General features: G+C 43.4%; 1 protein-coding gene across 1 annotated transcript in view; it reads left to right on the top strand.

Annotated features, from left to right (window-relative positions):
* Positions 1–17,915, top strand: part of GRID1 (glutamate ionotropic receptor delta type subunit 1) — a 63,517-nt gene that overhangs the window by 10,681 nt on the left and 34,921 nt on the right. The window contains exons 4-5 of the mRNA XM_049645993.1: positions 2,567–2,600; positions 2,814–2,867. Of these exons, the coding sequence (XP_049501950.1) occupies positions 2,567–2,600; positions 2,814–2,867 (88 nt within the window). The remainder of the gene's footprint in view (positions 1–2,566; positions 2,601–2,813; positions 2,868–17,915) is intronic.

Raw genomic sequence — 17,915 nt, 5'->3', positions numbered from 1 at the left:
ACTCTGAGAGGCTGCAAAGAGCAATTCCAGTCTCTCTTGCCCATGACAGTTCTTCATGTGCCTAAAGACACCTATACTTTCACTGGCCTACTCCGTGACCAAGTCTAATTTGTGGTGTCCTCCATTAAGTGGTGTAGCCCAGTAGTCAACTCCCGGCCCCAGCAGTGTTTCTTCTAAGTCTCCTCTCCCCAGTTGCCCTTCTGTTCCTGGAAACCCAGAGCAGGCCTTTGAGTGCAGCCTTGTTAACCTACATCTCTTTAGATTCAGTTCAGTGTTACAGTGTTCTGGAACCTATAAGTTCCCTGATAGTTACCTCCTCTGAGGATCTGAGGCTCCTCAGAGGGCAACTGGCCCTTAAGTCCTCATAGCTTCTAGGGAGAGGGCCTGGTTTGTGGAGTTTGTAGAATGGGGAGAAAGTATCTTTGGGACATGGCCCCACAGGAGTTTGGCATCTCTGGAGATCCTTTCTTTCAGGGGCAGAACAGAGAAGACTTGGAGCCTCCTTCCTGAGGTGGGGGATGGAGCAGCCTAGGAGGGGAGAGTTTTGTGGGGGCACGGCTCATAAGGAGGAGGACTTGTGTGGCTCCAGAAGACTTCCAGGTTCCAAGAATGTGATGGATCAAGGAATAAGGGTGGAACCTACAAAAGGTGGGAGATGGCCACTTCCCTTCTCTGCTTTGTGAAAAAGGCTTGGGATTTGTATGGACGCCATTTTGTATTTGCTGCTTCTTGAGATTGAGGACTGAAGATATTGGCAGACAAGAGGAAGCAAGCGTTATATATGTCTTACAGATGAACAAACTGAGACCAGAGGGGTTAAATGACAGCTGGTGGAGGCAGTCCTTTCCAGCCCAGTCCAGACTCCCATCCTAATTTGTCTTCACAGGGGCTGGCACCCTCTCACTTCTAGGCTGGAGAAGGGGAGTTTGTGTCTTTAACCCCCAGATGGCCCAGAAAGACCCCTGTGCCCACCATTGGTGTCCTGTGGGAGCTTTCTGTAAAGGACTGGGATGCTAGAGCTGGGACACTCACACAGACTCTATTTCCACATGCTTGTTGTGCTGGCCAACAAACGTGTCCATTCTTTGTGTGGATGAAGTTTTAACAGAAGCCCGTGCACAGACAGTGCAATGATGTACCTCCCACATATAGCTGGGTTGCTGGTGCAGGCAGGCTCTTTAGTCCTCTATGCCTCATGGTTAAGGAGAAAGAGTCAGAGCTCTGTGTACTGATGAGGAAAGATATTCTTGATATATTGATAAGTAAAAAAATGATAGTTGTAACCTGATGCATATTTCGTGATCTCATTTAAATAAAAACATCTGTCTGATATGGGTACATAGATATGTACTTGCAGATGTGACCACAACCTTCTAGAAGGGGACACCTTAACAATCTCTGGAGGATAAATGCGGAGGGGTAAAAGGGACATTTCACCATTTAGCATATTTTATTTTATCTTTTAAAGTTTATTTTTTAAAGTTTGAGAGAGAGAGAGAAAGCGTGCGCATGTGAGGCAGGGGAGGGGCAGACAGAGCGGGAGAGAGAGAATCCTAAGCAAGCTCTGTGCTGCCAGCATGGAGCCTAACATGGAGCTCAAACCCACGAGCCCTGAGATCATGACCTGAGCTGAAATCAAGAGTCGGACACTTATCCGACTGAGCTACCCAGGCACCCTATTTAGCACATTGTTAAAAAGGGGGCAAGGTTATGGGATGATTTTGAACATTTTTACTTCTCTGTGTTTTTTTTCAAATAAAAAAGAGTAATAAAAATTACATCACAAAAATACACACAAAAAAGTAAAAATAAAAGAGGACTACAATCTGATAGTTCTCTCCCACGTTCATAGGTGGCCTGGCACAGTGCCTGGTACTCAGCAAGTACTTGACACATGCTAGCTGTGAGAGCTCTCACAGGACATGCTTGACAATGATCAGTTCCTTCTCTCCTTTCAATCTGATGGCTTTCCAGTTAAAGGAGGATAAAAGCACCCATAAAACATATGAGAAACGAAATAAGGAACCCTTATTTTCACCCTCTTCCACTTTCTTCACGTATTCAACAGCAATATTCACTCATATATTGAACACTATGTGCCAGTTAAAGGGTAAGGTTCTGGGATACCACACAAGATGTGGCCCCTGTCGTCATGGAGACCCCAACTTGGTGAAAGAGATAGATAGTACGAAATAAATAAGCCACTAATATTCAAGCACAGAAATAGCACGTGCTATAAAGAAACAGAACAAAGTGCTAGAAGAGAGAATGATGGGAGTAGGGTCATTGCCCAGAAGCAAGAAAGAGCCAGTTCTATGGGTCCTTTATGGGTTCTTTAGAACTGAAGGCAGCTCAGAACCCCAGCTGTGAGCTGCTGTTCTCCCAGGTGTCATTCATTGCAGCTGGACAAGCTGCCATAAATCCCTCATTCCAGATTTCGGATTTTTAGCCTCTGGCAGTAATGAGAATCATCCCCCTAAGCTCCCCTTCAGAAAAGCATTTGCAGGTACTCTTTTGAGAGGGGAGAGGAAAGCCCTCACCTTTGGTGGCCCTGTGATGCCTGTAGGAACCAGAGCTTCGACCTTGCTGAGGGCTACTGCGTAAGAGCTTGGAAAACAGCAGGAAATCAGATATCTGTGTTCAAATGATGCGTCTTGTAGCTAAGGCAGGGAAAGCTCAGGGGATGGCATGTTTTGTGAAGAAAAAAATCTCCAAGAACAATGTTTATCAAACCCCATCTCGGCAATCATCTTGCGTGTCTACCAGCTTCTGGCTTGCTTCTATTCATGTTTGTTTTCTTTTTCTTTCTGCAGGCCGTAGAGACCAATCTGGCTTCCAAGGACAGCCACTGGGTCTTTGTGAATGAGGTAAGAGCCCCAGAGTGGGAAGGGGTGCAGCCTGCACTGAGCCCCCAGCCCCTTGAGAAAGCTCAGTGGGAAGCTGTTGGGGCCAATTCTGACTTGGGATGCTGGAGTGAATTCCAGGGCCCCACCGTGCAGCACAGGGTCTCAGAGAGTTGGACCTGACCTGCCAAGATGCTCAGGGGAGCAGGTGAGAACCAGGGAAAGAGTCAAGATTGGAGTACATGAAGTCAGAAGAGAAGTGGTTTCAGGCATTAGATGTGCAGAGTGAGGAGAGACAGCTGGTCAGGGGGTTGGGGGCTGGAGAGATTGGGGCAGGTTAAAAGATGGGATGGAGAGGGAGTGGGGCAGAGGAGTGAGGGGGGATGGAGGAGGCTGCATTTCATGCAGGAGTTTGCAGTTCTGTGTGTTACGTGACTGTGAATGTGTGTATGTATGAGTGCCTGCATGTGGGAGTATATGTGAAAACACGTATGTCAGCATATGTGACAGTGTAGATGTATATGTGTGTGAGTGTGTACGTGTGTGCACACGCCCCTGGACCTAGCGGGGGCAGGAATCAGTGTAGCCATTTAAAGGGGGTAGATGAGAAGTCTCTCCCATGACAGGCCATCCCACTGCTTTGGGTGCTGGGAAGAAGGGGAACACCAAGTTTTCACTGTGGCCCGGTCCTCTCTTCACCTGTTTTACCTGCCTGGCTCTGACCTCCTCCACACTGCAGACATTCCAAGTGAGTGGTCTTTAACCACATGCCCATTCAGGAAACACCACTAGGGCAGCCTGTGTGACCCCAGCATGCTGTTAACAGAGCTGATTCTGGAAGACGGTTCCTGGTGCATGCTTTCATCAGGGCTTTGGCCTTCAGCTTCTCCTAAATTAACTGATCAATTTCTAATGGCCTCATTCTAGAAGATGCAAGGTTTATTATAGAGGTAATTTATTCTTTTATGATGTGTGTTTCTTCATTAGCTCAGTGCTCTATGGCTGGAAGAGTTTTGGGTGGCTTATTTTAATAATTTTGCAGGTAGTATCAGATAGTAACTTTTGCAAGGCCCACTTTTCATGGCTTTCCTCCATAAATTCACATCTTATTAGCTCTACCTGGGCCTGTTGGACAATGCAAGTTAACTGTCCATTTACCTCGGGTTGTGGCTGGTTGTGCTGCTAATTAGAAGGGACATGTTGGCCACCTCCCCGTTCTTCAGAGCCTGCTGGAGTCCTCCTTGGTCCTGGGAAGTTTTGATCCTCTGGGCTTTGTCATCTTCTCTATGGGTTCTTCAAAGTCTGTTTTTCTTTGTTCCAGAGAAGGGATGCATTTCATGTGCCTCTTAAGGCAAATGTCTGGTGTTAGCTTGAATATTTTGGTGACTCCTCCAAACTGAATCGTCAGTGTTCCTCTGTTGTCAGTCTTCAAAAAGCACTCCGATTTTCCATCTTTAACCTGTATGCTTTTTTCTCCGCTGCATCCTGACTCACCTCCAGGGTCCTCTGTCCCTCCTGAGCCCCTCTTCATGGCTAGGAGTGACTTCAGAATGGTTAGTGCTGAAGTGCCCGCAAGGGCATTGCTGGGGCAGCTGGACCCCAGGACTTACTTAGGGTCACCAGGAGTAGTCAGGCTGACAGATGTCAGCCACACTAGAACAGCCTCATCCAAGAGGATAGCTGTGCCCCACGACAGTCAGCAGCACATTGTGGGCTGGGGCACACATCATGTGAATATCCCCGGGCTAAGTGTATCCTCCTCCAGAAGTGATCTCCTTTCTTGGCTTTCTTTTCTATAGGAGGCTATTCTTCTTCAGAATGAAAGGGTAACACCTACCATTTCTTATTTATTTATTTTTATTTTTTATGTTTTTTTTTTACTTTTATATTTGAGAGAGAGAGAGAGAGACAGACAGACAGACACAGCATGAGTGCAGGAGGGGCAGAGAGAGAGGAAGACACAGGATCCGAAGCAGGCTCCAGGCTCTGAGCTGTCAGCATAGAGCCTGACGTGGGGCTCGAACTCACAAACCTTGAGATCGTGACCTGATCATGAGCTGAAGTTGGATGCTTAACCGACTGAGCTAGCAGGCATCCCTTACTTATTTAATTTTTAAAGTTTATTTATTTATTTTGAAGGAGAGAGAGAGAGGAAGCACACATAGGGGAGGGGCAGAGAGAAGGCTAGAGAGAGGATTCAAAGCAGGCTCTGCACTGTCAGCTTGGAGCCCGATGCAGGGCTCAATCTCATGACTGTGGGATCATGACCTGAGCTAAAATCAAGAGTCCGAAGTTTAACCAACTGAGCCACCCAGGCACTCCAACACCTACCATTTCTTGATCACCTATTATATGCCAGGCACTTGTCAGAGCGTTTTATATTTGGGACCATCCTTAGACCTCATCAACAACCCTATATGACAGTTATTATCATCCCCATTTTACAGTTGGGAAAGGGCAGGCCCAAGAGGTTAAATCACTTGCCCAAGGTCATACAATGATTAAATGGTGCATTTGGGATTCTGTATGAAGACTGACTACAAAGCCATTTCTACCAAATGATGGTATTATGCATACGGCCCTGACAAAGATCCTTAAACTATGGTCAAGGTCTAATTCAGTGAGGCCAGTAGGTAGGACTCAGGTATGCACACTTATGGAGACACTCTTGGCTTTGGTGTCAGCTCATGTACATTCTTGAAGTCTGTGATCTGGAGGTATGTCGTCCTATAAAGCTTTGACCCTTAGGTCCCAGTGTGGCCTTTGGTTAATGAGCAAGCTGTTCTCTCAATTGTATGTAGATTTACCCTTAGGATCCAGCCATATTCAGAACTGCTGTTTCCTGTTACATAATGGCCCCACTGGAAACAAAAGTCCTATTATTCTTATGATAGTTGTATCATTCTAGACTCTATCTAAATACAGAGCCACAGACAATGTTTACCAGTTGCTTTGCTGTTTGTCATATGTGATGGATAGGATAAAATAAAGTGGGAAGAAGAGAAGCAGGGGAAGGCATTTGGTGCTTCCGACATGGTCTCCAGAATTCAGCAACAGTATCGGGGCCCCATCTTCTCATTTCCTGAGCTGCTCCCTACTTCTTTAGAAGCAAGTTCAGTTTGTTTGACAAACTCAGGTTGGTGCCTCTTCCCCTCATGTCTTTCCCCCAAGGAGGCCTGCACTGTGGTCCCCAGCTCTGCCCCTGCTCACTCATTCCTCACAGGCTGTGTCTTCTAGTTTCTCCCTCTATATCTGACTTCCTTAATGAATTTTCCTGGATTCAAGAGAAACACTCAAAGGCACGTGATTTTGTTTTGTTTTGTTTTTTCCTTAATCTGGTGGTTTTCTTAATACATATACTCCTTCACTGGTGAATATTGGTGTTGTATACATGAGGTCTATTTCATTTGGAGAAGGGGTAATTGGATGCAGAGAAAGGCTTGTGAGCATGTGAGCCTCACTGATAGTTTTTAGATTTTGCAGGTCTCTGGGCTTGACTGTGGGAACACTGGCAAGCAGATGTACTTTTGGGTCTAAACTATATTTTCATTGATTATTTAAATTATATGTTAGTTTGGAGGAGGGTGGGGGATTTGAAAAAACCTGTGGAAAGCAAATTGAACCAGTTGTCAAGGTGGCCACTAGGTCATGAGTCCCTAGAAGACATGGTCAGAATTTAGCTAATCACTGAATCCTAGTGCCTTATGCAAAGAGTAGGTTCTTTTCTTTTTTAAGTTTATTTAATTATTTTGAGTGAGAGAGAGAGAGAATGATAGCACATGTATATATGCTTGAGGGGAGGTTGGGTGAGGCAGAGAGAGAGAGAGAGAGAGAGAGAGAGAGAGAGAGAGAATCCCAAGCAGTCTCCCTGGTGTCAGCACAGAGCCCTACATGGGGCTTGAATTCATGAACTGTGAGATCATGACTTGAGCCGAAATCACAACTAGGACACTTAACCAACTGAGCCACCCAAACATTCCCCAAATAATAGGTTCCTAATAAGGTTTGGTTGAAGGCAGGTTGATATACTTAGGATAAAGCAAGTTCCTTTGAAGAACATTTCTCAGTAGGCTTTCAAGGAAAGACAAAGGCAACAATTGAACTCGAGGCTTAGGGATGGAGGGGACTAGTCTGGGTCATTCACCAGAAGTTGCTAGTTGAGGACCAGTCACACATGGCTCTGGATGAGCTAGGTAGCTTCCAGAACCTCTTCACCAGCTGGTCTGGAGTGTCTCTTCTCCATATGGCTTTCAGCAGATCCCAGGTGAGCCAGTGTGCAGGACAGGTGTCCTCAATGCAAGGTGGAGTCTGAATGCAGAAGAGAATGCCCTTTCCATGAGGATATGTCTTTTGGGAACTTTTTGGAGGAAATTCTTTTATGGAATATATATATATATAATTTTCAGCATTTTCCGGAACTAAGTGTGATGGGACTTGGAGTGCTCTGTTTGTTGCTGAACAGCTCAGACTGTTAGAGTAGTTCTTCCAGACATGCACCCAAAGCATGTTTTGATGGAAATGGTTTAAGATGTTTAGAAAGCAGTTCAGAAGCTCATATGTAACCCTTGTTCTTAGGTTTCTCAGTGAGTGAGGCTCTGGGCTGTGTAGGTGGAAGAGACAGAATTGGCAGGCACCCCTGCCACATTTCCAGCAGACATCAATGACCACCACATCCCATGCCCATTTCAGAACTTGTGTCTGAGCTCCAGATCCAGAGGTCCAGATGCCTTCTAGACTCAGCTGCTTGGAAGCCTTGTGACCACTTCCAGCTCAATGCATCTCTCCCCAATGCTCCCTCACTCAGCGTTCCATTCCCAGGGGCCCATGTCTCCACCCCTCTGGTTGGCTTCCTACTCAGTGAAGAAAAGCCAACATCATGGGCCCTGCCTCAGAACCTGTCTAGGATGACCCTGACTGCACCTGTACACCTTCATGTACTTCTTACCCTTCTACTCACTCTCCCATGACTCATCCCTGCAAGCAGAGGAGTGACTTGTTTTCTCTATTTATTTTCCTTTCCTGGCTCTGTCTTTGCCAGGATCTCCATTTATACCTGGCATGCTCTTCCTGAATGTCTGATTGCCAAGGTCTTACATTCCAGCAGGGGTCTGCTAAACATCTCCTTTGCCAAAAAGTCTTCCTGGATTTCCCCATTAGAGTTATTCATTGTCTTACTGTCGTACACTCCTTGCCCCAACTATGATGCTCTGTGCCTGATTCCCTGTGCATGCAACTATGATGCATGTGCCTGATTCTCTGAACAACCTGTAAGTGGACCTCCTTTCTGTCAGGCTGCCTAGAGTTCCCAGCACAAGGGAGTCACACACAGAGAATTTGTGTGCATTAAGGCTCCTGCTGCTGGCCGGCCTCCTGCTTCCTCACCTTGACTCTGCTTGTCTAATTGCCTACATGTGGAAGAAGAGCATTTATAACTGTCCCTATCTTTCATGGACTCAGAAAGCTGTCATTCTGCTCTATGAGCTACAGCTGTCAGCACCCCCTGGTCTTGGCATCCCCTTTCCCTGCACTTATGAGTCCCATGGGGCACAAGCTCTTCCTCTGAGGCACACGCATGCTCCCTTCAGCCCCAGTCCAAGCCATTAGCCGATGGCGGAGCAGCCAGGGAGAAGGGCAGGGGAAGTGCTGGCTGGGCTTCCTACAGCAGTCTCCAAATTGCATTTGGGAGCATATGTTCTGCTAATTTGTAGGTGCTTTGTGGAAAAAGGATTCTGTGATCAAAGAGGGTGGCTAAGTTAGAGTTAAAGAGTGAGAAATGGGTGTCTCCTACAGGCATCTTCGGTCTCTGAAGCCGGCTGTGCTTTCCAAGGATGGGGCCGTGCACACTGTCACGTGCATTTGTTCCAATTGCACTCGTGCATTTTCTCTCAGTGTGCTCCCCTCTGCTCTTGAATAGGTTGTTGGCAGGTGGTGGAGTGTCAGGACCCGGAGGCTAGAGTGCACATTCTTCCACATGACTCATGAGGTTGCTCATGTGCTGACCTCAGAGCCCTCTCTGGTCTTAGTTCCAACCACCTCTTATCTTACAGGGCTGCTCTGAGTGTATCCTAAGAGATCACTACCCCAAGCACAGGGTCATCCTAAGGTCTGGACCTCTTCAGAGAGCCTCTGCCCAGAATGCTGTTGTGTTGTGACCCCTCAGGCCTCAGCCCCCACCTTATTACTTTCACTGGTTTGCCACCAACACATACTCTATGAGGATCCCTGGGTGCAGACGTCGGCTTGCCCCAAAGGCATTTCTGTCAGCAGTCCAGAAAAACGTTAGTCCAGACTTCCAAATCTTCCCCACCCACAAACACATGCTGAGTTAAAATAAATGAAAATGAGATGAGGCTATACATGAATAATGAGGGGGAAAGAAATGCTAATACACTAATTGAAGAAAACAAGAAGAAAGACCATGATATGAACATGGAATCAAATAGCTTTAAGAAATCTCTATTTGGGACACAGAGAAAGGTCGGGAGAAGATTTAATTTTTTTCTTCCTTTCATTTTGAAGATTCCAATTCTGCTTGGATATGAAGTCCCTGTACCATTTACTGTCTACAAATTTAATTTAGGAACACTCAAAACCAATTATGTTTGTTGTAATTGGGTCGCTTGTTTCTCTCCTCAGCCCCACTGAGGAGCCCTTGAGGACAGGGGCCACATCCTATCCACCTCTGAAACCCCAGCGGATCTATCAGACATTACAGATGCAGACACTTTTTTTTTTTTCATGTTTATTTATTTTTGAGAGAGGGCGAGAGAGCGTGCACAGGGGATGGGCAGAGAGAGCGGGGGCAGAAGATCTGAAGCAGGCTCCGTGCTGAGAGTAGAGAGCCCAGTTCAGGGCTTGAACTCATGAACCATGAGATCATGACCTGAGCCCAAGTCAGTCACTTAACCAACTGAGCCACCCAAGCACCCAGCACTGTTGTTTTGAGCATTCCTTTCTTCATCTATTTTTTCACTTAAATTTTACAACTTTATTGAGATTTAATTCATGTACAGTAAATGCATATATTTAAGTGTACAATTTACATTTGACATATGAGTCACCCATGAACTCTTACCACAATGAAGATAGTGAACATGTCCGTGACCCACAAAGTGCCCCTTGGTAATCCCACCTCCAGCCCCACCTTCTCCCACTCCCCAAGCAATTACTGATCTGTTCCTGGCACTTACAGATTATTCCTACTTTCCAGGGTTTTATACAAATGGAATCACACAGTATGTACTCTTTTTCCTATTTTACTATGGCTATTTCCATCCAGATAATTATTTTGAGATTCACCCATATTGCAATGTATACCAATAGTTCTTTTTTTAATTGAGGAGTATTCAAATGTATGAATTCATCACAATTTGAGTATCTGTTTGTTCACTGATGGACATTTGGGTTGTTCTAGATTTTTTAGTGATTACAAATAAGGCCGTTGTGGATGTTCATGTACAAGCCTTTGTATGGACATATGCTTTCATTTTTCTTGGGTACATATTTACAAGTGGAATTGCTGGGCCATATGGTAGATGTATGTTTAACTTTTTAAGAATCTTTCAAGTGGTATGAGAATTCCAATTGCTTCACATTATGTTAAGTAGCTGGTTTGATCAGGTTTTTGATATTAGCCATTATAGTGGTATGTAATGGTACCTCATTATGATTGTAATTTTAATTTCCCTACTAACTAATGATACTGAGCATATTTTCATGTGTCTATTTGCCATCTATATCTATGTCTCTCTTGGGGGGGGAGCTGAGATCATTGATTTGAGAACTTTTTCTTTAGTGCTATAAACTTTCCCTCAAGTGACTTAATGGCATCCCCCAAAGTTTGCTATGTTGTGTTTTCACTGTTATTCAGTTTAAAATACTTTCTATATTACCCTTTGATTTCTTCTTTGACTCATGGGTTATTTAGAAGTGTGTTATTTAGTTTCCAAATATTTGGGGATTTTTAAAGGATTTTTCTCTTATTGATTTTTAATTCAGTTCCACTGTGGTCAAAGAATATAGTTTCTCATACTTACACCTTTTAAAATTTATTGAGACTTATTTGATAGTCCAGTACACTTTCTGTCTTGATAAATGTTTTATGTGCACTTGAAAAAGATGTGTAATCTATTGTTGTTGTGTGGAATGTTCTATAAATGTCAATTAGGTCAATTTAGTTGATAGGGTTGTTTATGTCTTCTGTATCCTTGATGACTTTTTGTCTATTTGTTCTATCATTTATTGAGAGGGGAGTATCAAAATATTCAACTTTAATTGTGAGTTTGTCTGTTCTCCTTGTAGTTTTATCCGTTGTTGTTTAATGTATTTTTAAGCTTCGTTACAAGAGGCATAAATGTTTAGGATTTTATGTCCTGTTGATTAATTGATCTGTTATCATTACAAAATGACCGTCTTTATCCTTCTGCTCTGAAATGTTCTCCACTCTGAAATATAATTTGATATTACTGCAGCTATTACAGATCTATTTTGACTAGTGTTAGCCTAATATATCTTTTTCCATTCTTTTACTTTTAACCTACTTGTTTCCTTGTGCTTAAAATATAGCATGTTTCTTGAAAGCCACTCATACTTTGATATTGCTATTTTATCTGTTGTAACACTTGGCCTTTTAATTGCAGTGCTTAGATGATTTAAATTTAATGTGAATATTAATATGATTAGTATCTATGGTTTCTTTACCTGGAAGTCAAATGAAAAAAACATTTCTGAGGTGAGGGAGAGAACATTGGTGCCAAGTGCTATTGTTATGAGGATGTGATGACCTGTGGGGTCAATGGTTGGAAAGAGTTGGAGGACCAAGTCTCCATGTACCTCAACTTATATTATTCCATTTTACAGATAAGGAAACATAGGCTCAGAGAGATGGACTGACTTTTCAATGTCACTTAGGAAGTGGCAGTCAGGATATGAACTTAGGTGTAGGTGACTCCAAATTTAAGAAATAAATACCTATGCCACACTGCCCCTCTCTTACCTTTCCTCCTCATACTCAGTACTAACTAAACACTAAGTACGTGACTGAACCCCAGTAATATTAGAATGTTTTTACCATTTGGAAGTGGTAATACAGTTCTCATTTATGGAAATTTCTTCTTATAAAACCTTTATTAGAGTTCTTCCCTTTATGTTACTTTACATAGTACCACCTTTTTTTGTTTGTTTGTTTTAGATTTCCTGTGGAAATAATGAAAGAGCCCTGCAAAAGCCCATACAATTAAGCTAATACCTGTCACATGAGTAGTATCTGAAGGGAACAAACCATATTTGCTAAAAATGTACTTCCAGTCATTACTCAGAATGTACCTATTATCCTTCCTCAGCCAAAAGGAATCTATGAAATTTAACACTTATGGTTATAGATACATGAGGAAATTGTCATGTGTATAACGTTAACATCATTCTCCAGCCCTTTTCAGAGCCCCATGGGAAGAGTACTTAGAGCTGTACAGATGAGTTGGGGGATAGTACTAAGAGAGTAGTGATGTACCCTTGTGTTTTAGATCAATCTTTGGGAACACGCAATGGATACTTCCTTCCTTAAGCCTTATTTTCTTCATCTGCTCAATGGGGTTCATGATACTACCTCCTAGGAAAGTTGTGAAGATTAGGTGAGATAACTCACCAGAAGTGACCCATCACAGGGTCTGGCACACAGCAAGTACTCTTGAAGGAGCGTTCCTCTTATTAACCAATCACTAATGTCCTGCAGGGGAGTTCATCTTTGGAACTTAAGGAAATACCCAGATTTGAGGAATTGATAACAGGTCAGTGCATGTCTTCATGAGGAGTGCCAGGGGACAGAGCCATGGCTTAACTCATCGTCTGGGTGACCTCGGATTGGAACATTTCTAACTGTGCTTGGGGCTTCCTGGGGCCCTAGTTCTCCCTTTCAGACTCCTATACATCCTTTAAAACTCCATCCAATTACCCTCCCCTCACTTTGCAACACCTATGAATTTCTTCCATAACCTTTCTTTTTTCCAACTCCCCCAGAGAACTCAGGCAGTGATTCTTCATTGGTCCTTAACTTCTTCCTCCATGTCCTGTCTCCCTACCAGGATCTGCAACTCTTGACAATCTATAATTCGTTTGTCATACATGTACTGACCACCCCTGAGGCATTGGGATGCTCATGCACATTTGAGAGATATCCTCCTCACTCTCAGAGAGCTTATGGCATCATGGGTGAGAAACATGTACTCTTGGATCACAAACCTACAGCTAGGCAATGCTTGTAGGGGCCACTCCAGATCCTCTACCTTTTGCAACCAAGTTCAAGCTTCCTGCAGACAGAACGGCTCAGCTAGATTCCTGCCATTGATGTGGAATCAGACTCCATGTTTTAGATGTGAATCAATTGTCCCCAACAAGTACGTTATCCTTTTGCAGAGTTTTGACAGAAGGATGCTTGGGAAAGGGAGTACTGACACTTAGGGAGTTTTAAAAATAGCTTTACTCCCCATGTGCAGCAAATGCATCCAAAAACTAAAGGTTAGCGTCTACCTTTGTGCATTCCCATCCATTGCTCTTCTCACAAATGGGTTCTGATGGATTCTGATGAACTCACTGCTTATGCCAGAAAGATCCTATTATCTGTGCCTTCTAGTCTGTTATTACACCTCCTGTGCCAGGCTGGTTAATCACCGTGTACCACATGGAGAGGTGAGCAGCAAGCACATGCGCGCATGCTCATGCGCCACGCAGCTACCGCCTTTACGCAGCGTGGGGCGGGGGAGGGATAGGAGGCTCCTGGTGGGGTTCCCAAGGAGTGTGCTTTCAAAACTGGAACATAGAAGCAGAGGTGGAGGCAGGAGACAATTCAGAACACCAAAACTTTTTGTGAAGTGTCTTAAATAATGTTCAAGGGCTCATAAAGACAGTAGGCTTTGCTTTGGTTATTTTTTCCACTGTCTCAAACCAGAAGATGTTCTGTGGACTGGGGAAGACTGTCTCTTAAGCTGGTTGAAGAATCCCATATGAATATTGTCCAATTTCAGCAAGAGGAGGGAAGAAACCCTTTACTTGTCATTGATCAGTACTAGGCCGCAGTTTCCTGCAGCCCTGAAGACTGGCTTGCTGGCTGCCAAGGTGATGAGGGGCTGAAGAGCCAAGTGCTCCTCCTGTCCAGCTGCAGAGTGGGGCTTCTGGTCAAGAATTGCTAAAGAGCCCACCTTGTGAGGCCAGTGGGGTCTGAATGGCCTCCTTTCTTACCCTCAGATCTCTGCTTATCTGCTGTGGGGTACTGCAGGAACAGTGAGCCAAGTGGTTGCTCCCCGAAGCAGGAAACTTACATTTGAGTACCTACTATGTGCCAGGCCCTGCTTTGGATGCTTTGTAGACATTATTTCAAAACAAATTAAATTTATCCGTGAAATCCCATTTAAAGGGATGGCAAGAAATTTGAACCCATTACAACAGGATAGCTTCCTCCTTTTCCTCTTGAAGGTTGTGCAAAGGTCCTTGGATTTTGCACTGTCAAGATCAATCATAGAGAATCTGTCTAGATACTCAGGAAGTTTCAACCCACTTTGGGTCTCAAGCTTGGACATGGTGTTTTTTGTTTTGTTTTGTTTTGTTTTTTTTTCTGAGCCTGAAGGACCCCAGGCATTGGGCTCAGGCTTCCTACATGGCTACCAGCCACTCCTGTCTGATACCCCATCCTGGATTATCACGTATCAGGGAATGGGAAGACCCACAGACCCCTCTACTGTCCCCTTTCTATCTTAACTGGAAGCTTCCCAGCTGAAGCCACTTTGACTATTCCCATTCTCTAAGCCACAGAAACTTCCCAGCCAATATCATTGTCAGTTCACATCTTTGTTGAAAGAAAATATCTTGGGAGAAAGAAGAGCACAAACTTTCTAGAGTCTGTAGTATTGCTTACTTCCATGTATATATGTGGGCACATGCATGGTAGGGAGGGAAGGACACGGGTAGAAGGAAAGCAGGGGGAAATTGCTCTATTCTTTTCTGAATCTTCTACAATAGTAAAACAAAATACAAATTAAGATGCTAATGAATTATCCTTTCCAATAGCCTTATATATGTAGTTTATTTTGCCAAATTGAGGTTTCTCTGTTATGTTCAGCTTTGTATCTTATTGTTTTCAATTAAGAATGTATCATTCACAATTTATCCTGTCAGTAATTAGCATTCAGAATAATATTTAATGGTCTTGTAGTAGTCTGTCATTTGGAGGAATCATAATTTTTGCAAACCTTCTCCACTTTTGGAAACTTAGGTTGGTTAATGCTGTTGTAAATAATGCTGCAGTCAACATACTTCAACCTAGATCTGACATGTCTGATTCCTAGTGATGGTAAAAATACTGTTTCAAAGTATGGGAGCCCTCAATGAGCCTAAGCTTCTTTTATCAGAGTGCCTGTCTCGTCCCACTCTTGTGTTTTATGAACACGACTATCATTGTTTTTCATCTTTATCAATATTATAGATAAAAAGGCTCACTGCATTGTGTTAATTTGTATTTCTTTGCTTATTAGCCAAGCCAAACACTTTGGACATTTAATTTTTGATCATGCATGTTTCTAATTTTGTGACTTTAGTTGCTCATGTCTTTTGTGCAGAGATATTAGTCTTTTGTTATATGACTGACCCTTGCATCCACCTTCTGAGAGAGATGTTACTAACACTGGAATAAAGATTATAAACTTGAGGGTCAGAAAAGGACTAAGGTCTCACAACTGTATAAAGACAAGCTGGAATTTTAAGCTCAAGTTGGTCTTGTTCAATGTGGTGCTGCCTTTGAGCCAGTCCAGTCCTACCTTAAATGGAGATGCATGTTCATTTATCTTATAAGGGACAAAATTTCTGCACTGAAGAAATAAATCTTCCAATTGTTATATTGGATTAGATCAATTCCTGAATCAAAAGTTGGTTTTACAACTTAAAGTGGCATAGAATTTTCTTTTTTTTAAAAAAGTTTATTTTTGGGATGAGCACTGGGTGTTGTATGGAAACCAATTTGACAATAAATTACATATTTAAAAAAAGTTTATTTATTTATTTTGAGAGAGAGAGAGAGAGAGGGAGAGAGAAAGTGAGCAGGGGAGGGGCAGAAAGAGAAGGAGAGAGAGATTCCCAAGCAGGCTTTGCACTGTCAGCTCCGAGCCCAAGTCAGGGCTTAATCTCGGGAACGGTGAGATCATGACTTGCCAAAATCAAGAGTCTTGAGCTAAATCAAGACACTTAACTGACTGAGCCACCCAAGTACCCAGACAGAATTTTCTGTTAACCTTGGGGCACCTGGGTGGCTCAGCTGGTTAAGTGTCCAACTCTTGATTTTGGTCCAGGTCATAGTCTCACAGTTCATGAGTTCGAGCCCCACATGGGGCTCTACTCTGACAGTGCAGAGCCTACTTGGGATTCTCTTTCTCTCCCACTCTTTCTTCCCTTCCCCTGCTCGCTCTCTCTCTCTCTCTCTCTCTCTCTCTCAAAATAAATAAACTTTAAAAAAAGAATTTTCTATTAACCTTGGTTAATACACAGAAAAGTCATGAAAATTTCTCTAATTTTTATCCAATAGAAGGGAATGAGCAGCATCAGTGGGCTCATAGAAGACACATAAAGTAGCTTTTATGATTAAACTCACAGTATTGTGCTTAAGGCCCTGGCTCTGTTTTGTGAGAGTCTTCAATGGCCCCAGTGAAGCTCCCCCAAGCAGACTTGCAGTGAGGGAGCAGGCGCCCTCCTTCCTTTCATGAGGAGTGGAATCACATCCCTGTTCCCCTTTCCCCCTCAAGGAAACGTTCCTCACTAAATCATCTTTCCCTCGATTTTGACTCTTCTGGTTTTTTAGTCAAGAAATTAATTCTCATTTTCCTTGGCGAATCTGCATGTGTGCCAGGCTCTTCACTATGGAATTTCATATCATTAAAGCTTGGTGCCTCCAAGGGAAATTCCAATTTAGCATAATGGTTTCGTTTAATATGAAATGCTGTTTCCTCTTCCAGATATTGGTTTCAGGAAGAAGGGATCTATTATCCATTAAGTTTTTGTACCTCTGCTCACATAACACAGCCCAGGGAAGGATGCACCCCTCAGGTGAAAAGTAGTCACAGCAACGAGCTGTAGGCCTGGGCAGTGTGGTGAGCTTGAGGGATGAAATTATGGGTAGACCTCTAACTGGGCAGTGGTTTGGAGTGCAGCGTGCTAATATGTGAGGAGGGGCACGAGGAGATTCTGCTGAATCTGCTCCTACAAGGATTTGGGCTTTTAACCTGAGTGAGCTGAGGCGCCACTGGAGCATTTTGAGCTGAGGAGTGATGCCATCTGAGTTATGGTTTGGAAGGACCACCCTAAATTCTGTGTTGAAAATACACTGTAGGCATTAAGGTGGGAAAGGACAGAAAAAGGAAAAAGAAAGCTTAAAAATTAGTGCCTTTAATTAGCGATGATGATGGCTTGGACCAGGATGAGATAAGTGAGCAGAGGTAGTAAGATGCACTCAGATTCTGAAAGTTTGAAGACAGGGCTGACAGACACTGCTGACCAAACTGATATACACAGAGGACAAATGACTAGCCAAAGGGCAAGCATGTAGCAAGTGTTAAAGCTGAGGAAGGGAAAAGGAGGCTTTAGGGTGTTTGTGGGGGGGAGTGGTATTTTATGTAGGGTGTTCTTGATTTTAACCAGGCAGTATGACTCTAGTGCATACACTCTTATTATTTCACAAACTTTTTGAAGTGTAACTGACATTAAAGATACTGCACAGTTTGATGAGTTATGTCTTGGCGTTTTGACATATACATTTGTGAAACTATCACAGTAATCATGAAAATGCACCTTTCTATTACCCACAAAAGTTTTCTCCTGTTCCCACGTAACCAGTTTCTCTCTCTCTCCACCCAATCCCAGGTAACCTCTGATCCATTTTCTGTCAGTGTAGATTACTTTGCATTTTCTAGGATTTTAGATCAGTGGAATCATACAGTACATACTCTTTTTTGTCTAGCTTATTTCACTCAGAATAATTTTGAAATGCATTCATGTTGTTATGTATATTTGTTGGTTAATTTTTTTATATGGTGTGAA

This window comes from Panthera uncia, chromosome D2, assembly GCF_023721935.1.
Source record: "Panthera uncia isolate 11264 chromosome D2, Puncia_PCG_1.0, whole genome shotgun sequence".
Taxonomy (NCBI): domain Eukaryota; kingdom Metazoa; phylum Chordata; class Mammalia; order Carnivora; family Felidae; genus Panthera; species Panthera uncia.
Note: the sequence above shows the minus strand (reverse complement) of the source record. Positions and strands in the feature narration are given on the sequence as shown.